The sequence below is a fragment of the Cyphomyrmex costatus genome, unplaced genomic scaffold, assembly GCF_001594065.2.
Source record: "Cyphomyrmex costatus isolate MS0001 unplaced genomic scaffold, Ccosl1.0 scaffold157, whole genome shotgun sequence".
In the NCBI taxonomy this organism is placed as follows: Eukaryota; Metazoa; Arthropoda; class Insecta; order Hymenoptera; family Formicidae; genus Cyphomyrmex; species Cyphomyrmex costatus.
In genome coordinates, this window is record NW_017275576.1 from 916210 (window position 1) to 942766 (window position 26557).

The following is a 26557-nucleotide window of genomic DNA, read 5'->3' on the forward strand; positions in this document are numbered from 1 at the left end:
GGCTTATTCTTTTATTACTTAATTTTTATAAAATTTCACGCTGTCATAATATCTTGTATAAACTAAAACCCTAGTTATTTATGTACCCTATATTAACTCCTACTTTATATCGCTCTTTTTACATAATTATTCAAATGATCGCTCATGTTACTAAAATTCATATAGTCTTTACTGGTTAACATTGATGTCTTCATTCGGTTATTTTTATCGTAAAATCCGTTTTTTAATGTTTGGATCATGTTATGAAGAAAAATATTTAATTAGCAATCTTTTAAGGATGCGTGTTAAGCACTGAGAAAATTATTATAAAATTTAAATTATTATGTATTTCGCGTGTTTGCAAAATTATTTGTAAAATATTTATTATAATTCGGTTATTAATATTTGATACATTGTATATATGTGCAACCAAATGGGTATATGGTTGATCTATAATATGCGCAACCAAATGGATCCATGGTTAAAGTACACAGTTATTTTACAAATGGCTTTAAGCGTTCTTTAATTTTTTTAATTGGCAGCGTTTAACTAAAAAAACAAAAAAACACTTAACAAAACGTTTTTTAGTTACTACTACCTTTATAGTATCAAAATTGAATTCGCAATTCGTGTGATGTATTTATAATATACTTATATCGGAAGTCTCTTGCATTAATGCTATAATAATATATTTATAATATACTTATATCGGAAGTCTCTTGCATTAATGCTATCGAATTCGGATATATTTATGTTGCAAGACACGTACGAATATTTATGTTTATGACTTTATTTTTAATCGCATACAGCTACATAAAATAATACATAATGTGCTGCGTAACCATTTTCATTATGCATATTGTCTTGAAACTTTATTTATATTAAACAGTTTATAAATTTAGTTTATTATATTTCTTTTGAAAGTTGACATAAATATTAACAGAAATATTAATTTTAAATATTGACGTATAGATTTTTAACGTTTATCGTGATAGCTTAAATGATGCTGTATTATTCTAATTTAGGATAAATTAAGGAAGAGAAATTACGAAGATTTTTTTAAGGACATTTTTATCGAAGAGTTTACTTGTTTCGCATAACTTTCTAGTAAAAAATGATGAATTAACAAAAATTATAAAATTGCCGTAGTATTCTTCTCTCGTTAGAACCGCACAGGTTCAAGGTTGTCTTTTATGAAATAAAATTCTTGTACATTCGCTTATTGGGCAGGCCAACGTATCGACTCCTCTACCGGTTGATTATCGCATTGACATCGTTAGCAATTGCGACATACATTGCAAATGGAGAAAACGATGTGATAAACTGTCAATACTATCGCGATAAAAAGGAGATATGTAAAGATTAGTAATAGCTATCACGGTTACTTCAAGGTCAAAAGGTACCGAAATGGCATGTACTTTCCGTGCGACCGTCGCGGACGCTTTCACTTTTCGGCTTGACGTTAAATAAAAATTCTGCTGCTGTCAAGCAGCATCCGCCTTTGCGATCCTCTATGACAGTCTACTTTCGGTTTCACACGAGGTGTAAACGCCTATATAACGATCCATTCCTTTCCTGATGCTATCTCTAGCATTAAATATGTAAAAGAACGTAACAAAATAACTTTTATTAAAAAATAATAAATAGAAAGTTTAATTGACTAACAGATAAACGAGCAAATGAAAAGTGTTCATAATTAAATGTGTGAAACGTACATTATGACGCGGAGAAGAAGAGTTATATCGTCATATATACACACTACCATTTAATTATGGACATCTTTAATTTGCTCGTTTATCTTTTAGTTAGCCTATTAAACTTTCTATTTATTAAATATGTCATATCCTTTTTATCAAAATGCATGACAATGTTGCGATGCGAGAGTCACATCAGGATTGTGTTTCAAAAATTCGACTCTATCAACTCGAGTATCATTTTATCCTTGTTGTTCACCAAATATTGAACAAGGATAAAATGATACTCAGAGTTGACAGCGTCAAGTTTTGGAATGCATCCCAATACGAAGGTAGGTATACTTTCGTATGAGACGCGATTCACGAATTTAGTGGTACAGCAACTGTTCCTCTTCGCAGATTTTACGTCTCTTTATTCATACAAACTTTGATTCAAGCTATAAGCTCCCTACGCAATCGGAAGTCGCGTTTTACAAATTTCTGGTTGTATCATTACCGATCAGCCAGCCGCGGACGATCCGTTGCGACTTTCTTCATTATTGTAGTCGCCACGAAGCATATTAATCCGTGTAATTTCGTATCTGAGCCTGTCCACCTGGAAATCCATGCGATATCCGGCGATTGATATGTCCTTGCATGCATAATTATTATTTCCTTTACGAAAAATGTGACAGGGGAATATCCCCTATCGTCGTTTAACCGGTATTAGCGCCTACAATAACGGTAATTTAATTTTTTATGTTTTATTGCTAGAGTTTTTTTTTATATAAGAATGCAAATTTATTAAGCATTTCCCCCTCAAACAGACTATTTGTATTCTCATTTTAATATATGGAATTTATATGGTATACTAATTTACGCAAATTAAGAAAGAAAATCCATCGGATACGGGGCTACTTAAAAACTTTTAATATTCATATGAAGTTAATTATACAAATTTTAATTTATGCAACAGTAATTATGTTGTTTATAATACAGTATATGTAACAATCATCGCTCAGAGAAGTGCCAATGATTACGATTCGATCGAACGTTAAATGATATATACATCACGTGTATGAATGTCAGTTTCAAATACGGACAATATGTATATAGTCTGATTTTCGACAGAAAAAAAGAAAAATTTATAACTCCTCGTTATTTAATCAGGTTCACATTACGTCAGGTGCCGCAGCCTACGGTTGCGCAATGTTGGGGAAAGTGCAGACCGTCTTGACCACAGTTATAGTCGCTACTTCTTGACCTGAAATAAAATTGTTGACTGCCACGGGAACAATCGCATTTGAATGTAGGCAACGCAGATAAAAAAATAGTGAGGAATATTGTTATATGTTGTTATCGATTTGATATTATAAATAGAACGAAAGACAATGTTAATGGTTTGAAGCTGATAAAAAGAGCCAGAGAAAAAACTGAGATGCGATATTTAATTATCATGTCACAGTCTGTAAACTTATTGAGAAAAATTATGTTCACTCTTGAAGAGGGGTCTTCTCTTGAAAATACGCAAGAATTTTTAATGTATACCAAAGTCCTGTGTGATAAGTATGTCACGTGTATATAAAACAAATATAACAGGCTTATTCAAAGAAGAAATGTTACGAAACGTTAATAAATTAGTCCAATTCTTCTCTCGTCGTATATATCTTTTTTAGAATTGAAGAAATATAAAATAATCAATTTACTTCTTTAGCAATGTTATTTAATATAAAAAACAATGAAAAATGACATTTGCAGAAAGCTGAGCTGAATAAAATGCTACTTTATTGTTTGTTTATCTTCACTGTTTTAATGATTTTTAACGGGTACGTATACCTATATGAAGATATTTACATATAATAAACATAGTTAAGAATTCATCATGACCTTCTTGCGAAACATTATGAGAAAAAGAAAAGAGTAAAAGATAGTCGTTAATTATTTCAGGCAGTGATCGAGGTCGTCGAAACAGCGTCTACATACTGTTTCTTCGGTTTCCATGGTCGTCAAAGGATTAGCTTGTGGCAGTATGCAACATTTCTTCCAAATCGATTGCAGTGAGAAACTGTTTGATTTGTTGGACAAAGATGATTAAACGTGTCTTTGTGACTCTGCGAGTCTTATCAATGTGAGATTAAATATTCCTATTGCGACAGTAAGATGATGAAGACAATAACGAAGAGGTCAATGTCAATAAATCTGTTAGTCACCAAAAACACTCTGACGAAGCGTTAATGTAAATTAGAAGAAGATATCTTTGTAACAAAATTTGTTGACTCAACTATGTCGTAAATCTCCCATTGCAAAAGAAAAAGATATGACACATTCATAGAAGAATAAAAAAATAATGTCAAACGAATATAAAAAAACATTCAAGAGAGTTAATGTTCTCTATATATAGTTAATATATGCAGCTCTTTTTCTTTGTATATAGTTAAAATATTCGACGTTTGTTAATCATTAATGTGGCAATATTAGATGCGGCGGGAATTTATTTTACTGTTCGATAAACAATGCGTTGATTGAGATAAGCGGAGAAAATTGTTCTTTGCTTATACTCAACGTCTAACAGATTTCACGACGCTGCTTATTCGGGTTATAACTAACCTGCGGGATATTACCCGCAAGCATACACAATCATAAGATTTAAGTGATTTCCACGGTCGTTAACCTTCTATCGTGTTTCCTCGTTTACTATTAAATGAACAAGGAGAAAGAGAATTTTTCTTGTCTACAAGAAGAAAATTGAATTTCGTCTATCCATTAATTCGCTTAGATTACGCGATGTATAGATTTTATCTCGCTTACCTAATCTAACGTAATCCATTTTATGTACATATAATACATTATATGATTATACGCAAGCAATTTTACATGCAACAAAAACTTTTTATAGGATATTTACATACAATACACTGTCGCGTAAATATGACTCATTATAAAAATTTTAATTAAAAATTAAATTAAATAGATTTTTATTTTCAAAGATAAAATAAAGAAAGAAATAAAAGTAGATTTTTTTTCTCATATTATCGCTCACAGCATGCGCTTTATGCGTTCTCTTGACTAGGCACAAACGATGTAGCACGACATCGAAAGAATCTTCAGTGTCTTATTATCGACGATGACAATGGCATAGCAAGGTGTTTCACCGAATTAACTACCGGAAGTGACCAAACGTGAATAGGCTCAGGAAGTCGGTGACTTGTGCCCTTGCCGTTTGCAATTTGCTCGCTAGCGCTGCACACTAAACACTAGGATCACGTGTCGTTAAATTATTCGCCAAAGAGGCACCAAAAGTGGAAATTGCAGAAGTAATAAGAGATTCTTGACAGTAAAACTAATAGAATAAGTATGCGCATTATCATTCGCGCCGACCAATTTACAATGTCAACATCACAAGACCATTAATCGGTGATCAAACAAAAAAATTGCAGGATGTATGTACATGTTTTGACGGGGGAAAATTGAGAGCGGAAATTGAGCAAGCGGATAAAAACAAATTGCAAACGCGTTATGTGCGAAATGCGAAGAAATAATCATCATCAAACAATATTTCCCAAGTGTAATACGAAATTTATAAAGCAATAAGTAATAAAACGGGACATCAGAAAGCAAAGACAGAAATAGCGGAGATAAAATAATAATGGCAGAAAATCAGAAAGAGAGAGAAAAAGAGGGGGGAAGAGAGAGAGAGAGAGAGAGAGAGAGAGAGAGAGAGAGAGAGAGAGAGAGAGAGAGAGAGAGACAAAGTTACATCAGGCATTACGAATGGAAATTGATGTATGTAAGTCTGAGACAAGGAAGTTAACGCTAATCGGGATTGAAGATACAAGTGCAGAAGGAACGGAGAAAGTGATCTCGCGGTGTCAAAACGGATCTCCGGATCGACGTGCGCCGAAGAACTGCCTTTCGCGAGGGAACAGCAGGTGATGGGAAGAGGTACATAACTACAGCGTCGAGATGAGCGAAAGCGCCCGCAGGTCGCAGTTCTCTCAAAGACGGAATCGGCTCTACCGCACGATTGCGAATAACATTGAACGAGCAGTCGCTGCAAAAGAAGACGAATACTCAGATCAAGTACATATCTTTATAAATATTCTTTTTCTCATGTAAGATTATCGGATAACCGTCGGGAGTTTAGATAGATCGAAATAAAATATTTTTCACTTTATTAATTAATTCTTTGATCTCTTTGTGCAATTCTTTGGTAAATATTCCTAAAAAAAGAAATATTCTTTTGCAAAAATGGCGAAGATGAATCACCGCGTTTTTTATTTCAAGGAATGGTATAGTTTTCTTTTTTGAATTTTTGCTCGGCTGTCTATTTATCACGTTGGTTATCATAACATGATTTAACGCAGTGCCAACGAAACTGAATATATAGGAAAGGACGATCCACTGCGATTAGCGGGAAATAAGCCTGCACTGGTAATCAGCTGGAAATTCCAGATCGGAAGTAAAGAGAGAAAATTAGCGCGAAAAACGTAGCGGAGAATTGGCGAAGCTGAAGACAAGGACGAGGAACAACCACGACGTGGTGAAACACGAGGGAGCAACAGGTGGAAGGGAAGGCGAGCAAAAGTACTCACCGCAGAGGGAAAGCATAGTTAGACAGAGATCGTCCGGGACACTCCACGAAGAGGGAGGTACTAGCGTAACGACGCGTTATTGAGTGTCGCGACCAGCCCGAGTCCGAGTCCATGCCCGAAGCTTGAGTCAGTCCTCAGTCTCGCGTCAGGACTCGAAAGTCGTGGAGGAGGAGGACGGCGATCGATTCGATCGATCGGCTGGCTGTCCCTCAACTGCCCACTCGCGACTAAGTCGACTCGTTCCCTGTCTTTGTTGATCTCTTCGAGCAGGCACAAGCTTCTGTCTTTTACCTCGCGGTGCTTTGTGTTAAATCCGAGTGTCAGTGTGTGAGCGAGATAACGTCAACAGGTGAACATCCCCAGATGCTGCTGCCAGTCGCTTCTTCTTGTCTACGTCCCTCAACTACGCCGGTCTACAACTGGAATTACACGTGAGCTCAGCGAAATTTCGACGAGAACAAGAAGTTCTGGTAGACTGCCGTGGAATTGCGAAAGGTAGGGATGGAATGGAGTGTAAAATTAGTGCTCTAATTGCAAGAAAAGTTACGTAAAAAAGCGTAAAATCTACACTTTTATAAATCTTTCAATTAGTCTTTCCGATACCAAGCAGGTTGTGAGACTGATATGTTTGAAGACACAATATTACTATTTTTTCGGCTATACTATTCCATATTGAAGATTCGTGATTTATAGACTTCAACGTGATTAATTTTTAAAGTAATAATAAGTATCACACTGGCTTATTTACCTGCTGATTTAGCAACGAATTTATGAAACACTTAATTTATGAAATAAGACAATGTTATTTTAGCAAAATATCTTTGATCAAAATCCTAATTTTAATCAGTACTCTCTAGAAATAACCCTGTAAACACAGAATATAACTGCCATATGGTATGTAAAACATATATATGCTGAGGATTAGTTGAAGTGACGTTGATCGACGTTAATAACACCAGTCAATGAACATCGATTTCATCTAACACTTCTGGTTGAAGTAAAATAATGTAAAAAATATACAAATTGCAAATTTGTCAAGATATAGCGGAACTTTTATATAAAAATTTACGTAAAACTTATTGATTGATTATTGCTAACATAAGAGTCATTTATTCTCATTCGATGACGTGCCTATTAATCACATAACAAAAAATAAGAATCAACAGAACTTTTTGGCTTGTGCGAAAGTTCCAATTAGAATAAGATATATAAATGATAAAAGAAACATATATTTAGCTAAATATAGAGTACTCATAAATGTAAAAGAACGTTTAGAATGAATAAATTTTCTACAACACGCGCGCCAACACGCACTTTGTTCTATCTTTACATCAAGATCTTAACGTATGTATAATGACCTAAAAAACGTTTTAACTCTAAAACGCTATTGATATAACATAAATTTTACTTACAAATGAGTGGGATCACTGGACGTTAAGTTATGACTTTAGCAATCATGAGGAGATAAAATTGGCCGTACTAAAAGCTAGGATAAACGAAGATAAATATTTAAAAACTTTATCCGTTATATCTACATCAACTTGGTCCTCTTGGTGGTCAATGTTACACTGGAAGAAAAGATTGGCTGCTGCAGCAATTTAGATGGTAAAATATGGTATAACATTTTTAATTAGCTGCTTCAGCCAATTATAATGCTATGCCATATTTTACCATCTAAATTACTGCAAAGTTAATTTTTTCTTGAGAGAGTGTAATAAAGGATTTTTATTTTTAAGCAATTTTATGTTACTATTTTGTGTTATTACATAGTTTACTTAAGATATACATTATGAAGACATGCAATCGTACTACATTTATATCATTTCAAGGTTGAATTTGATAGTGTGCTTTTTTATTTTTCAAGTTAATAATAATTTGTGCAATAAAAATGTCGATTATAAATATTTCGCACTAAAAGTATGAAATGTATGAAAAAACTTGTGTTATATTAGAAATTATATTTCCTTGTACTTATTAAAATTAATATATCAATAGGAATACTGTATCACACTGTGTTGATAACGTTCCGGGATTAAGAAGAAATAATTCTGCCGGAAAGGAAGTTGCTAAGAATTGTAATATCTAAAAGAACACTGCGGAACTGACGAAGAGTTACATGCCGGTGTCTCATATTCTCATGTCGACTTTCGTGCTGTATGGAAGTCGACAGATCAATGAAATTTCTTCGATTTCATGTGACATATATATCCTTCATTTACCATCTAAGTGAAATTTTCTCTAGATTGGTTTAACTTTTCTGAGTGAGATGTGAGAAAGTAGTAAATCGTGGGAAAATTCGTGTTCCGCTTTGACGATCAATTGACTGTCTGACTGTGAACCCAATAATTCCATAGTAAAATTGTTTGAGACGAAAAGGAAAAACAGATTAAATACACACACACACACACACATATATATATATATATATATACATAAAATATAAGAAATTAAAAAACTTTAATAACAACTGGAAAATGTTTTGAAAGAAAACATCTCTATTAGTGTCAGACTTTATTTTTCACACATTTTGCATTAAAATCTTTAATCTGTTAATCTTTCCTCATTTTTAACATTTATATACGCAGTTTTAAAAGAATATATTATTCTATTATAATTATTCTCATTGCTATTCCTACTCATATGAAAATAAGATGTTAATTATTATATTCAATTACCATATTATGTATACATAATATAATATTAATTCATCTTATTGAAATCGACTCCATTCGAATCTAAATAAGATTTTAAATTCAAAATGGTGTATAATGGTGTATAAATACACGCATATAGTATTAGCGCACGCTAATATTATATTTAATTATTAAATGCATGAGGAATAAGAGCGTGTACAATGCAATCATTGTGAGAATTTGCGGAACATTCGCGTCGCGCGAGTCGTCTTCACGTAATACACGACACAGGAGTCGCGCTCTGATGATACCGGAACACACATCGCCAGTGAAATCGAACGTAATGAGGCAGACGGCCGCCTTCGAGCACATCTTCACACACGCATTAGCATTTCCAATCTCTCGTTTCTAGAAAGACTGATTTCCGACTGATCCCGCGAGAAATTCTTGTACGCCGCGTAAATTGCGCTGCAACAATATATATCTTTTTTAATTTATAATTTTTCCAAAAAGTCACTATGAACGCATAAATTGATTATTTTAAATTGTTGTTTTCCTGGAACACCTCATATTAACAAATTTTGAAGTTTACAATATTGTTAAATTCTTGAATAATCTACGTGAAATATCATTATTCATTCCTTTTAAGACTTTTTGAGATATCAGATTTTTAAAAAGGACAAATAAAAAGGTTGCATTCATAGATAAAAAAGTTAAAGATTTTCAATTTTCCTAAACGAAAGAATTCTGCAATTTTTTAAATCTTATGATTTAAAAATTAAAAAATGTAATAAAGTAATGATTTTTTAAGGAAGCTTTAATGGTTAATTTAATAGTTAATAGTCGTACAGCAATTTTTCTTATATAAATGTCTCTTGTGAAAGAAAACGTTTTGAAAACTTAAACCTTGTTAAGTGCAACGCTGACACGTTTATCATCATAAACTTTTTGATGGATTAATTAATTAGTTTTATTATGAGGAGATAGAGTGACGAGTGCCATCGTATATAATAACGTTGTAAAGAACTCTCACGAAGAGAGATATCGAGCCGCGATGTGAAAGACCGAGAGAAATATACTTTCTAGACGGTACCAGAAGGAAACTGCAAGTTAAACGTACCCGCGGCAAGAGTATTGTTTCATCTTTCATGATGTGCAGTAAGGTCAAAGTAACATCTCTCGCTGTCATAACTTTCATTTGATGCTTCCTGTAAAGATTATTATCACAATTGACATACGAAAAAGATTTAATTGCTTTTATTTTAGTGTACTTTGTCGTCGTAACAAAATGTAATCCTTGTTGTGAAAGCTCGCCACAGAAATTTATTGTGTAAAAATTCAATCTGTTAAATTATATAATATTTAATACGTAACGTGTTAGAGAAATATTGAATAAATTACAATATTATACTAGGGGGGGATAAGGACAAACTTCCATAAATTTCGGTATCTCTCGACAGATTGATGCTGTGATACTAATTGGAACGTTAGTTGTGTAATAACGACAGGAGCGCAATCGGGAAAAGTATGCTCCAATTTGCCTTGCTCGCTGCTAATGGCACGCGAATTGCGAAACAGTCGAGAAATTAACCAGTAGACGTTAATTCGTGCGATATTGTGCGGATGTATGCGCGATGGCAACGGCGGCGTTATCTGAAAACGCTTGCGGACGAAAGAACGTTTACAGGGCTGCGTTCAGAATCATCATCTGAGTGCACCCAGGTGTCGTGTTATCCTTGTTTATCATTCGTGAACAACAAGGATAAAACAACATCTGGGTGCATCCGGACGACGATTCTGAACGCACCCCAGGTGAGACAAATCGGAGCGCTCGCTCACTAACGCGAAGTTCGCACGCTTTCTCGCAAAAAAAAAAAACCCCGGGGATTACCCAAGTCCTCGTCCTTCGCTTTCTCACTTTGTAGCGCGATTTTTCCGCGCATATTCGTATCATCTCATCTATTTATAGAAAACATGAAAAACTTCTTGATTGTAAACTTCCATGCGAGATGGGCGAGACTAGCTATCAGCATGAAAAATTGTTTTATAAATTTAAAGATGCCTTATAATCTTGTCTTTTTCTTGATGCTGCCTCGCGTTTCCTATATTATTATAGTTGCATGTCATTTATAATTTTGTTCATTAAAAATTAAATATTTTTATTTAACTTCTTCGTTAAAAGCCAGTAATGAGAAATAAAAGAATCGCCAAAATACCAATACCTGAAATGAGAAATTTTTCGGACAAATCATCCAAGCGAAAGAAAACTGGACATTTATTTTTCAAGACAAGAAAACGTTTTATTGATAAAACGAAATTAATGTTAAAGTACAGGACAGAATTCTATAATAAGAAGAAAAAAGTAAAAGAAGGAAAAAGAAAAATTAAATATCAAAATTGAGCAGAGAACATTATCATTGACCGTATTCAGAATGTTTGTCTTGTAACTGTTAGAAGTCTTTTTTGCTAAAATAGAACTATTTGTCTAAAAGAATAGTTCAATCGACGCAAAGCGTTTACTAATTGCTGACTTGTACTAAATACGAACATTATTGAAATTATCAAAAATTGTTTCTAGATTATAAAAGTATCATTTAATCCATGCTATGATGCATTATTAACGATGTGCTAATAATTGATGATGATTTAACAAACTTATTTAAATATGTGGATAATTATATGAAAAACATATCATAGAATTACGTTAGACGAATATAATTTGCTTATTTTTTATGTATAATTTAATTATTCTCCGGAAATCGCAAATTATTATTGACTACGTCTGTAACAAGTGTATTACATGTATATACATATGGCTAAAGATTAGAAATTATGCAGATTTAATAATTAATAGAAAATTGCTTAACGCACTATTACTATATAATAAATTTCAAAATAAATATCAAAATTTTTTTATACTCTGTGTAAGATATTACATACATTTTTTTGTGACGAAATTACAACATTATTAATTTTATAATTATATTATATATATTATTAGCAATATTTTTTAAATATTATGTTTACAATTTTATTCTTCTTTTATATTATTTTACAATTATTTATTAATTTATATTACTAGAAATTAAAACGTGATTCCTTGAAAAAAAAAAAGTAATGTTATAATGTGTTATGTGTATTATGTTTCCAAGACACTATGCCTTTACCTTTAAATGTAATCTATCTCTTTGTAACAATATTTTCAATTTGTTCGGTAAAATGACATTAACGTAACACTATTCGTTTAATAGCGTTCAAATAATTTTGAATTGAATAAACATTTTCAATTTTTTTATCGCATTGATGTTATTATATCTTCAATATTCATATGAATTAATTAAACACACATTTGCACATTAAATACGTTTTTTACGCATGCATATTTTAACACATATACTTCTAATTTTCCTAAAATCTAATTTTAGTTATAAAAAATACATCCTCACGACCTTACAAGATTTAATAGAATGTTATCAGATTTTACTCGTTTATCATTAAAAATTCACAAAGCAATCATTAACGTTCTGTACCCAGTCAAGAATGGTTAGATCTCGTGTTCAGATTCAGCGAGAATCGCGTGAGAATAGGAAAAATACTATGCATAGGTTCAAAGTACAAATTTCCTAGTTTCTCAAGCATCGCAGTTATGTGTAATAGCATCTCCAGATAGGGTAAAATCGACGATGACAAAACGTTAAGGCTAAAAAAAAGCTTATATACGAATAGATTCTGTCACTGACGCGAAAATACACGTGTTATGCAATGAGAATTGCAAGAAGAAACTTGATTAGCGAGACGCAACAAAAATACTTCATTTGAATGGTATATCGATACCTGTTTTTACTCGATATGTGAAATAAGTATTAAAAGTTTACAATGGAAGTAAAACCGCGATAAATATAAAAATGTATATAACATCTCGGTAACGTCAAAGCGTATTGCGAGAAGCATCCGTAGTAGCCGGTCAATCGCGGAAGATAATCGCGAACGTGAACGATGCCTTCGGCTTTTCCATTCGCGTTACGCAAGGAAGTCATCGTTGTCGGCGAGAAGACAAATCAGAATCGCGCCCAACACGACGGGACGAAGAAAGAAACGGCAGAGCGAAGAAATCGACCTGGCGAAGGTCGAGTGCTGCCACGATCCTTGTCACGCGAGTCACGCAGAAAAATTCGCGTGGACAGCACATCGCGATATCGCGATCGCGTTGGGAAATGTGCCAAGGTCAGTCACGGATGTCGATTTTTATAGCGAAAGTGGTGCAACGACACTGTTGCGCGGATGACTATTGGAAGCGTCGAGCGTTCTCCAAACTCCATGGGCCCCTCTCCAATTTCTTCGCCGGCGAGATCAACAATGCCGTAAAACGTCACGCTTACGTAACAGCGCGCATGGATAATATGTAACGTAAACATATCGTAATAAGGGAGAATAATCGACGAAATCGTCGTTACAAACGAAACTTCGAGAGACTTTTCGAATATCTGGCTAGTGTAATTCCCAATGGAGTAAATTACAAAATCGCAGCGATGGATTTCTTCGATTTATCGTTGTACAATATTTTTATTCATGCCGTCAATTTTGATGTCGCATATTTTTTAACGCATTTAAAAAAATCTGCTTTACGTAGGAATGATTTGTTGATACTGATCTCTTCTGCAATCGGCAGTTGCCGAAAGTTAACTTACTTAGGCGTATGATTTCATCGTCTCTAGCTTTTGGTGTATTTCAGGATGGGCGCATCACATTGATTTATATCTTTCCATATATTTACTATTCGTAAAATTTCATTTGAATTAAATTTAGATCGTTAGTTTATTTCCTTGTGAGATATTAAGATGATTATATATAGCCGTCGAATAAGCAACTCTTACGTTGAAAAATAAGCCATTACGTTACGTTTAATTACATAAGCATTATAAATGTTCATGTGAAGTTATAAAATCTGTTTATAACTTAATAATAAAAAAAAGCGTAGTTGCGCATTATCAAACTATTTTATTCAAAGATAGGAAGGAACACAAACAGTAATTATGGAATAATTATTTTCACAAGGATTATAAATCTTTATATATTTATTCTGTTCATATAAACATGAAGTTTATTAAGAGACCCAATAAAAACAGTATAAGTAATGCGTTAGTCTGCTGTAAATATAGCAGTCAAGTAACATTAATTCAAATTCACATGTGCGTTTACAGTGATAAAAAAATCGTCATGTTATTAATTGTCGCGTTTAAATATTATTTAATTTAAAATTTAATGTATTCTTGTATAATTGAGATGATATAAAGCAACGAATATTCTCTATTATTACAAATTAAAATGTTTATCAAATTGCAAACGTCATTCAATTGCGTATCGTAAAAATACTCGTCGATCGCAAAATGCGCGTCGCTTGTGTCGACGTTTGCAGAATTTTTGGATCGACTACGGGTTGAATGTCTGTTGCAAAGTTCTCAAGGTCATCATGTAAGGCCGACTTTATAATTAAAATCATCGCACGTGTTTTTTATACGTAGAACATATAATGGAATTGCTGACGCATACACTCGCATGATTTTTAATTGAGCTGATGTTTTATGGCTTTTATAAAAAATTTGAATAAAACTATGCGTGCGCATAATTAAGTAGTATAAATTCACTTCTTTCCTTTTTAATTACCTAAACATTTTTAAAAGTTGCAAGCAAGCACAGAAAGAAAGAAGTAACAGTGAGAGAGCAGTAAGAGAGCGCGCGATCGAACAAGTAATAATTTCAATTCGATGTCGAATGTGTGCGAGGGAGGGATCACGTTCTAAATTAAGCAAGATTAATTAAGCCCTTTCATCTACGTAATGCATGCTATAATTGGAAACAGTGAATTACAACGCGTATAACAAACAGGCGCGCCAGTGAAGAACGTGCATCTCTTCCAAGTAATTTCGCTTTAATTGAAAGTAAACGCAACGCTGCAGACATCGGGATTTTAATCGCGTCTATTTTCACAATGTGGTATCCAACGGATTGTACAATTTTAGTAGATCGTTCTGTTATCATAATTTATGAGATTTCCACGTTACATGTAATAAATATCCCTAAAAGTATAATCTTTAATTCCTAATTAATTAGTAATTATTATTATTGTTGCTTAAATGAGATGTACCTGTAATTTACTTATTTGACGAGAGGAATAATTCTAATCACGCGTGATGCCAGTTGATTCATGAAAACGACATTTAAGACACGCCATTGTACGCGAGGCGAACGAGCGAGGAGAAAGCTTCCTCGCTACTTCCTCTCTGAGAAACGAAATAAATCTCTGTTGTTTACGCGGGAAAAGCGACGGGAATGTTTTTGCATCGTTCGTCATTGCTTTCGTGTTTCGACCATGGCCCAGAAAACAAAGAGGTTGATCTTTCCACATGTCTTCGCGCGGAATGTCGCATTGTGCAACGATCCTGCATTTCGATTTTCGAATACTAAACGTCATTACGTAGATGGTCCCATTGACATTAGCAAATTTGTAACCCCATAACTACGTTAGTGGATGTTTACGTGACGGATTCGCGTGCAAGCACGAGCGATCAGATTGCCTGACGAATTACGAGCCTTAACTACTTAGTACGATATGACGTCAATAGATATATAAATATAGCAGCACACGAATATCTTATAGATCATCAGCAGGTTGCGTTTCTAGTTTATCATTATTACAATGACCGTCATAAAATTTTATTTGCAACCATCCGTTTCGGCTCAAGCGGACAATAGGAAATTGCCTGAGTTCTCATCGAGTCACCAATTACAGACTGTACGACGCTATTGGTCAAGTATTTATAATAATCATTTGGCGCGTGAAACTTGAAAGGGAGGGGAAAATAAAAGAATTATTTAAAGGGAAAAATCTACGAAGAGTAGTCGTTCAACGAAATAGCGTGCGAGGGGTATAATATAACCCTGATGAATGAAGTTCAACTTAAGCTCGCATTTATAATACCGTATTTACGTAATCGATCGTCGTATCTACGACCGGTGTATAGATTTCAATATCATTTTGCGAACACTGAGTTGCGCACCTGTTTATCTCTCTCATTTATTATGGCATAATGCAGCCCGTATACTTAACGCGATCGTAATCGCGATGTCACGAACTCGTAATAATTGATCATAACGGTAATTATACATGTCATGGAAGGATAAATCGTGTTGGTGACGAACGTGCGATTAATCAGCAGAATTAATCGGATTGCAGAAAGTTTGTAGCTGCCGTGGAATTTCCCGTAAAACTCACGGTTCTAACTAAGCTAAACGGTAGCTGTTCTTCTTACAACAGACGATCTCTCTGTGACTAATGCGAAAATTATGGACGTCAATTAGAGACGCGCACAGGACGAATCCCTCGTCTCGTAATGCGTCACGCACGTGCATCTTTGACACGATTAAAATTTACGCTTTAAGTGCAATTGGTAATTTACTAACTGAAATTATTACGTTGACGAACGACTAAAGCAACTTATTGCATGTTTATTTATAAAACGCAATAATTAATTAACTCTGTCGTAACTTGATAATACTACGAAAGGTAAATAATATATTTATTACATGTATTTTATTTTAATTTATATACATTTTAAAACTCGTTTCTTCAAAAATAAAAATAACATATAAATTTTGTATATTAATACGGAAATTACAAAACTAGTTTCATAAGGACATCAATTTTTTATGATGAATATAAATCAACAGTTTGCTATATACACAAAACTTTAGTAAAACCCAAAACTCTATTTTAAAGAATCCAAGTTTATTTATAAATATCTCGGGAATTGATAAACCAGATGATTAAACGCAGTTATGGGATAATACAATATTAATACGTTTAATTGTTAATAATATTTCCATCTCGGACACATTTCCAGAAATGAATCAGACCTGATAATAATTGAGTTACATGTAAACTATTATCTTAATAAAAAAATCTATTGCGCATAAAGAAATATTTAAAAGAGTTTTGTATCATTTGCAATCTCAACAATAATTATAAACGAAAAAATAGTACGTATAAGTAAATAAGTAAACTTATTAGTTCGCGCAAATTGCCATAAGATTTATGCTTTTACAAATAAAATTTATACAAAGACTCAGAAGATTACAAATCGTTACAAAAAAGAGTTAACAAGATGTATACTTTTACATGTAAGTGTGACTCTATGTGACACTAAAGTTAACACGGAAAATTCATGCTTGTTCAAAGAAGTCACGTTATCCCCCACGATTGTTTGCCGGGAAACCGTCGGATGAATAAGCGGCCTTTACGCGACCGTGACCATATCGTTTTATGCTCATGAAGAATTAAGTGATACTGGCGGCGACATTGAACCCTGACATCAGTGCAGTGCTACATTAAGTACACGAGAGTACGCAATCGTTCTATCTACCATTCTCGCTGTCAATCTTAACTGTCACGTCAGTATGGTGGCTCACACGATCGTACAAGTTTACCCAAGAATAATAATAAGATTCACGGATGTAGTAAAGTTTCGATAATATATAGATATAACAAAAGCGGATTTCTTAGAAGTCACTTTATGCATATATCAGTAGTATGTACGCGACAAAAAATTTTTTTTCGCACGAATTGCAATTGTAATTTTAATAATTCATAATTTATTTCAATTTTGATATCTCGTAAGGTATACATCTCATAATGTGCAGATATATAACTAACTTCATTACTAGAAATAAATTTACATATACTGTAGCTGTAAATGTTTTGAATTACGATTATTGCTATTCCACAGTGATTTTGTCCACAGCATTCACTATTTGTTGGACTCTATTTGATGATTCAAATATCAAGAAGATATCCTCGGATCGATGAAGGTATAGGATCTAAATGGGAGTAAACGCGTAACCTTGGTGAATCGATTTACCAAGCGCCGAGGTTTACTTTACCCTGAGATACAGTGACGTATTTTATGAAGAATCGGAATTGTTGTTTACTTTTTTCTCTTTCTCAACCAGGAAACTTGATGAAATTAATTACAGATAAAACCTTCTTTTTTTTATCGCAAAGAAATGTACAATTTTTTTCCTCTCGCATTATAAACCATATAAATTGCAAATTAAAAATATTTTTGATTCCACGCAAGTACTCTGATAATGTTAAAAACTATGAAGCTAAAATAAGCTTTACATTATGTATGTGTATATCTGTATGAGTATCGATCGATTAAAGCTGTAGAAAGGGTGAGTCAATTTTAGATTCAAATATTTACATCGACGAAAATATGTTTTTCCTCTCGCAGGATATGCAGCCATGGGACGTAAACGAGACGTCAAATCATGCCCGCCCACGATCAAAGGCAGATCTAAATTCTTATCACGGGCATATGATAATCGGTAACGATAATTGCACTATTGACCTTCGTATCTCGCTAAAATTTATTTAACACAAAATTATATTCTTTAAAAAATTATCTCTATTAAACTTTCATTTATTAATAATTATTTAAGCAATTTTTTATTATAAATTTGTTATTATACCTATTATTAAATCAAATCTATTATTTTTTTATCTGGCACGAGAAATGTATTGTTTTACACTCTCTGTGATGTATTTTTAATGTTATCATTGTGGATAATAAAGCGAACAAACATTGCAAAGAAACCGAGCTATATTAGTCGAACCTACTAAGGGAACACGAAGGTTAATCGCGTTAGAATGATTGCTTGCAATGGCGACGTGGTTTTCTTCTTCCGCAGACGCGAGACACGGCGCAAACGGCGCGTCAAGTTGACCACAACGTTACAATTACCCAACGAGATCGAGCTTACGCAGCGAGTGCAATCCGATCGGTAAAGAATTCTTGTCTCGCAATTTCTTAGCGATGGCTTCAAATAAGAATTCTCATTCGCTCCTATTTGTAGAAAATAGCATTCCAAACAATGATATAAGTCATATATTCTTGGAATTACATATAACATAAACTTAATTCACTAATGTTATATGTCAAGTTATATATTATACGTTACATATTACATATTATGTGTATATTAAGCTTTAATGTGATTATATAAATTTAATTCAATATTTATATATTTATATAATCCATTTTTTTAAATTCATTAAGTTAAAGATTTATTAGAAAAATATTTTAATGTATTACATTTTCATACTCGAAAATTTTTCTATCCCTTATATTCTTTATATTGTATAAATAATTATTTTCAATAATAATGTAGCAAGTACAAAAATTTTTGCGTAGACAACGTTGAAATTAGAAACGCATTTTGACACATTTCATTAATTAAAGTAAAATGAAATCGGAGAATGAATCCATCGCTAATCGTGACATAATGTGTGACGTAATTGTGGTGTAATAATCGTGTGATGTACATGCTCATATTTTCTCCATCTGACAGGTTGTATTAATTTATTTTATATCTAGAATAAGGCAAGCTAGACGACATGCAGCTCGAGTCGGCGATATATCATCAATTAGTTCCCAATCGATCACCGAAATTACATCGCAGGAGCAGACTGAACAAGAAAGGTCTTTAATCCACAATCTCAGTTTCTTTTATCCGTTACATATATGTGCACTAGATTGTAATTACATCTCAATTAAATATAATTGTCGGATAAACGAGTTTCACCAATTACATCGTTACATCGAATTATTTTAACATTAGTAAGTTACTAATGTTGTTTGCGAACTGCAAAAGTTCCTGGAGTCTGCTCTAATATGATTGTGCGTCACAATGAATGAGCAGGCATCAAAAGGTGTGCAAACACAATATATTTCTCGAAACACATAGGCCTTTCGCAACGCTACGATTTATGGCTACATTTCTTACCAACTCACGCACGCAGGCAATTGTGCAAATTCACTCGATTGCAGGTCACGTGCAATTCTTTTTATGATTTTATGTGTCATGCACCTATTCTGAGATTCACTACATACAAGATGAGGCGTCTAAAACAGACCACATGAATAACTCGTTTCTTTTTGACGGTACGAAAAACCGTTTCAGATAAAAGTGGAACGATTTCGAGAGGAGTATATTTTGTTTTTGCCTAGGTGGAGGCACCGAAAAGATATTAAGGTCATCTCTACTTTTTAAAATGGAATTACATGACTTTTTTACATAATATGATATAATTCCTTTAACAATTCTGCATATAAATTACAAAAGTACAGGTATCAAAAAACCAATGGTTTACGAGATATTTTATGCTTTTATACGCAGAATTGTTAAAGGATTCATATTATGATTCATATTATGTAAAAAAATTTATGTAATTCCATTTAAAAAATGGGAATGACCTTCATATATTTTTGATACCTCCACCTTGACAAACAACGTCACTAAACACGTTCCCCTCGAAACCGTTTCACTTTCATCTGAGATATTTTTTCGTATCATCAAAAACAAGCGAGTTATTTAGGTAGCCTGTTTTAGATGCTTCATCTTATATACACATATATGTATACATTTTAAATCTGCAAGTGCTTTTATCTGCTTACCCGTATAAAATCACGAACACAATATATATTCTTCGTTATGAATTCTAAGAACTATATATCTAAGATAGCTCTTAATCGGAACAGGCATGATCGTTATTTTATAAAGATTGCGTGCGATTGACAATCGCATTATTAGCGTATCCGGAAGCGTTTTCCTCTTCATGTTCTTTCTTATATGACGTTGAATTCGTCGCGAAAGTTGCGCAATGCCACTTCAGTTCAGCCTTTTCCTTTTCTTTCTCGTAATACGTATTCTGCACGTCCGGTATTGTAAGTCGTTTGCCGCAATGCATCGTGATAGATTCGCAGTATCCTCGAACATCGCAGAAACGATAATTATTGTCACCGCGCGCATCGACCTACATAGATGAAGATCGTTTGCTCGCAATAATGAATTCCCTTAAGTGATATCAATAATTTATCAGTGCATTTATCTATAATTATTAAATGCCAGCATATAACAAAAAATTAAATTTTTCCGTAGTAAGATCAAATACATGTAAAATTTTATTTTACAATATGATGATATAAAGTTATACATTAATTTTAATATATATAATTTCATCATTATTCATTTTAGATATTATTTCAGTTAAAAACACATAAAAGTATACATATACATAAAAACTTAAATGTACTTATTTAATTTATATTTCATATACAATAGCTTTGTTTTTTATTATTTAATTAATTATAGTTTTTATTTAAAATAGAAGTATTACTATTCTATTCACAATTATATATTATGTGTATTTATATATGAAATATATAATACACACAAACATATAAGTTACAAAGCAGTGTTCCTTGTACAATCATTGGCAATTAGTAGGTATCTTATTAAGGTGAATAATTCCTTTCAGCAACAAAGAAAATACACGTGTATAACATATAGTCAAGGAAACTAACAGCAAATTATAATTAACGTCACACGCCGATGAAGTCGACAAATCACTATGCACAGTTAATGTTAATTCGTGAACATACTTTAAAAACATATTTTACCGCATGCTTTAATTAATTTTAATAAGTTATATGTACATTAAAATATCAATCAGTCAGTTTTTTCTATTTATTTTAAAATATCTGTGTTATTAACGATATTGATAGAAATAATAAATCGTTTAATTTTCTTGATTACATCTATGCAAATGTCACTATAATGAAATAATTATCTTTCGCAGCAAAGAATTTGTCATTAGTATAGATCAACATAGATGTAGATGTCATTTTGAAGATAAAGAGTGAAGTAATTGATTAATAACCTAATAAGGGATCTAATTGTAGAACAGTCAATATTTTATTTCAATCCTTCGAGCAAAGAAACTTTCAGAAAACCTTCTAAAAGGTTTCAGAGTCATTAAATTGATTGATTCTAATCTCCGAATTTACATTTAAGAAAAATAATTTTATCATCGTGAAAATGTGAAATTTTAAAAGGGTGGTAACCTCTGATGAAAAAGATTTATTATCATAAGATTCGTAATCAGAGTTTGAAAGTTAATTTAGAAATCAGTATCGTTTGCGTAATACTTACTAATGATTCATAATAAAGCAAAATTGGAAACTTAATGTTACTTTGTAATTGTTTGTAATTAAAAATTCTTTAAAGCCACATTTTATGATTAGATTATTTGTTTGAAATCTAGTTGATTCGTCTCATATTAGATTTATCATTAAACTTTTTTTATTTTTAACTTCAGAATCAAAAAAACATTATCAAATTATCTTATATACCAACATTTATGAAAATCGAGCAAACAGATTACAAGATAAAAGAGAACACAAAAGTTTATAAAGAATTAATGAACGTATTTTGCGGGAATCGAGTAATCAATGATAGTAAACAGTATTAATTTTAATAACAATTTTTTATAGCAAATTCGATTTGATGCATTTAATGCACATATTGAAACTATCGTACACAAGTTAGCGTAAAAAATGTATGTTTAATGTAAATATAGAAGCGGATTAAATAATGAAATCCTTAATATGCATTTTGTTGTGCTGTTAAATAAAATCTGTATTTTATAATTTAAAATAATTGCAATTTACTTTTACACAGATTAAATCAGTGTAAACAACGGCTTTCATAAGTACACACCAGTGCATCCAACCGAATTTGCTGTTAACTTATTGGTTTCTAATGACTATTCTAGCCGTACTATTGTAGCCGTACCGGTAATTAATAATAAATCCGTGATACTTTCTACATTTTAATTAAATACTTTAAGCAGAGTTACGACCTGACTTGAGTCCTGATGTAATCTCATGCTGCAACACGCAAAATTTTTCGCGCGCGACTGCGGGCGCGCATACATTTTATACGAATTTGATACAGACGCGCGATACAGTTTTTACACAGTCTGAAATGGGGTATACATACCAACGGCTATAACTCAGAGTAATTACATATGGAGAAACGTTGCTACATCATTCCCCTTCACGAGCGCAATGCGTGATAATTTAGCGAATAAATATGCGTGAAAACTTCAGAAAATGCGTGTTTTGCAACACGATATTAAGGCCGCGGTATTCGTATATATCCAGCTTATTAAAGAGATAACTCTTCATGAAATATACATATGTATCTATATGTATGTATATAAAAAAAAATATACATATGTGTATACGCAAATCATGTAAAGGAGAGTGGGGAATTGTGAAACAGGACAAACACGAATTACACTATTGTAGTACATCAGAGTAAGGATAGCCGCTCACTCGCATTCAGTGTTATTTCGAAATATTCTCAGTGCCACATATTTTAAACATTATAGAATATAACGCCGTTTAACATAAATACCATTACACATTTTTAATATTTTGGAAGTAGGAGAGAGTGTAAGGATTACGAAAGAGAAAAAGTTGAAGTCAGTAATATTATTTATCAGTTACATGTTTATTTAAACAAAATCGACTTTGTGAACTTCAGTAATTCACAATTATAATTACATTTTATCAATATAAACTATGATTTAAATTAAGAGAGACAGAGAGAGAAAGAGAGAGATTTGACATTTTGCTCCTCGTGATACCGGGTAACGGTAGAAAAAAAATTATTTTGTGTTTTTTATTTAAAATAGTTTACATTATCACGATATAAAACAGTTTATATATTTTAATTACCATAATTTAAAACCATAATAAAACCATAATAAATGACTTTCGGTATCTTTTGAATAAAGATTTATATAATTAATAAATAATCGACTTTATTTAACTCTTTTTCTTTAGATATTCGCAGGTCTTCCACTTTCCCCTATAAATAAAGAATTGCGATTGATTTAGTGTTTTATTTTAACATATAAATGATTTAATACGCTGTTGGCATGTTGACAATAATTATACGTTTTCTCTATTACAATTAATATTTTTTTTATTAGTATAGCAAGTATGAAACTTTCTTCGATTACTCCAGAGATAACGATGCTATTCAGATTATTGTTCGACAATCGATTTCTTTGAGCTAATCCAACCGCTTGAACTTGTGCAACAGATAGTAATGGCAAAATGTAATAAACAACGGCACTTTCAATTAAACGCGTTGAGCAAAAAGAGAGAAGTCTGTCGACATCTCAATAGAGGGGGAGACGCTTTCCCGGACGACGTATAATTAAAACAAGATATCTTTTATTGAAGGCGTACAATAATTTCGAACTCATGAGCAAAATACGAATTCGGGCCATCGCCTGCAGAAAGGGAAATCGCAAAACAAGGTTCATCGAAGCAGCGGTGTACGCGAAACGAGAGCGCGAGAATTCGCGCTACGCGCCCGCGTGCCGCTGTATATCGCGCATACATTACGTATTTCGCATCTCCGATCGCACACTTGTATGTTAAATACACACTACACGCACAATCGTGTCCATGTATTGCCCAATGAATCGCCACACGCATAAGCGAAAAGAAAGCCGCGTGCCCGGTTACGTAACCGCATCGTTCAACTTTTTCTATACGCACGCCGTGCAATTCGCGTCGAGATTTGCAGAATCGTTTCTTGCCATTTCTTCGCGTAACATTTCGCGGCAATTTCACGTGGCCATCACGCTTTTGGATCCTTTTAGAATAGTTTGGTACATGTATCAAATTTTTAACACGCTAAGAAAACTTTTGAAAATCATTTCTTCTTTTTAACAAAATTTTTACAGACGCTTAAAAGAAATCAGTTAGTTTCTTTATTTAATTATATCTTCATCATATCTTTAGTTAGATTTCAGAAAAGTACTTTCATCATTTTCAACGAAATTAGAAAACACTTGAAATAAGAAAAATTTACATAGTCCGTTTTTCAATCATATCTTTGTTACACATCTTTTATTCACGGAAAAAGTAACGCAATATAATTCACTCTTAGGGCGGGTTTACACCTTGACGGAAAAGCGGAAAGCGGAAGAGCAGTTAACCGATCAGAACTCGTCCTGGTAGTAAAAAGTACAAATCTAACAGAAAGTCGACTACTTGATTGGCTACTGCTTTTCCGCATTCTGCTTTTCCGTCAAGGTGTGAACCCGCCCTTAGAGCACATTGCAATTAACGCCTTGATGTTGTGAGGTTCTGCACCGCGATTTGAAACTACACGCTGCAAGTACCTTGCGATACGCCGACACAAAGAGAGATCTCTGCCGAATCACTATCGTACAAGACCGCAATACAAGATATTGGCGTTATTCCGCCGTAATTCACTGTTACTTTCTCATTACCGTCACCGACGCTTTCGTTTACAGCGACGGAGGTGCGGGTGCCGCAAACGCGACAACGATGCAGAGCAACAACGGGGATAGCATGGACCTGGCGACGGTGACGTCGAGCAACCCCGTGCTAGCGACGCCGGGATTGAACAACCCCACCTGGAATCGTCAGCAGGCTGTCAGCGTCAGGCATGCTTTCAAGATTTACGGCAGCAGCAAGAATCCGAACCATGTCATACAGAACCTCAGCATGACAGTGGCTAAGGGCTCGATGTAAGTACTCTATGATTACTTAATAAAGATCCTGCAAAATATATTAGATTGGTGCCTATAAAAAAATGTTGATTTTTTAAAATAAATAATTGAAACATTATAAACATCTTTCAAAAAGGATGGTTTATTTAATCAAAATAGGTTCTATTGATATTAATACATTTCTCCTAACTATTTTGCAATAAATGCCATTTTTTATAAGATCTGTATTTTTTTTTTAGAATCGATAGGTTGTTTTATAGCTCTTTTGGCATCGTCTTTATTCAAAAGTTTTACTTTTTAGAAAATATTTAAAAATATGGTAATCTGTAGATGATAAATCTAATGAATAAGAAGGATATGGTAGAATTTTGTAATTTGAATTATTTAGTTTTAATATTATTGTTCAAGAGAGAGAGAGAGAGAGAGAGAGAGAGAGAGAGAGAGAGAGAGAGAGAGAGAGAGAAACCATTAAAGTGTATTTTAAATAATATATACTAACAATAAAACTAATGTAGTTGAAACAAATATTTGAAAAATTGGTGGAAATTTGACATTTAATATACTCCACTTGATAATTTTACTAGATACTAATGTTCAATGTAAATTCTTTTTAAGCGCGCAGGATAACAACAACGAAATAATAGTAATCGTAATAATACAGCTTCTTTTATTTCTCTACTACGTGTATGTTTAATATTGCTATAATTTTTTTGTTGCCATCAAGATATTGCCTAACTTCCTGATCTTAAACCTTTCCTCACGTAATAATGATCAAAATCGCGAAAAATTGTACGTGTTTATGCCTCTCTGCCTAATGTGTTACATCGAGAAAGCGACGTGAGAAACTCGTTTTCTATTTTAACGAACCATTTATTATAACGACTAATCCTGCACTGTGCGCAATTAATTAACGCGATCCTTCATCCGCGGTAAATGCATGGCTTAAATTACGAGATTCTGATTTGCGATAAGGATATATCCCGATAGTTATTTCATAATGCGAAACAACAATGCACACTACGTAGCTATCAGGAAATTGAAACACTTAAAATAGATAATATCCATTATAATCATTTCGGTACACGTTTCGTAATCGCTATGCGATCGAGATACATGATTAATTATTCTTTGTGTTAATCGCCATAAAGTTGAAACAACAATTTAGTGTAAATTATGCATCTTGAGTTGTACGACCATTTTTTTTTTGTCAAATTGTGCCAG

At 33.0% G+C, this 26557-nt stretch overlaps 1 protein-coding gene across 2 annotated transcripts in view; it reads left to right on the forward strand.

Annotated features, from left to right (window-relative positions):
- snu (ABC-type transporter snustorr) overlaps positions 1-26557 on the forward strand; it is a 48233-nt gene that overhangs the window by 7544 nt on the left and 14132 nt on the right. The window contains exons 1-2 of one of the 2 annotated variants that reach the window (XM_018552213.1): positions 19383-19415; positions 25118-25354. In XM_018552213.1, the coding sequence (XP_018407715.1) occupies positions 25152-25354 (203 nt within the window). In that variant the 5' untranslated portion in view covers positions 19383-19415; positions 25118-25151. Of the gene's footprint in view, positions 1-19382; positions 19416-25117; positions 25355-26557 lie in introns of those variants that run through there. The other variant, XM_018552212.1, reaches the window with a different exon arrangement.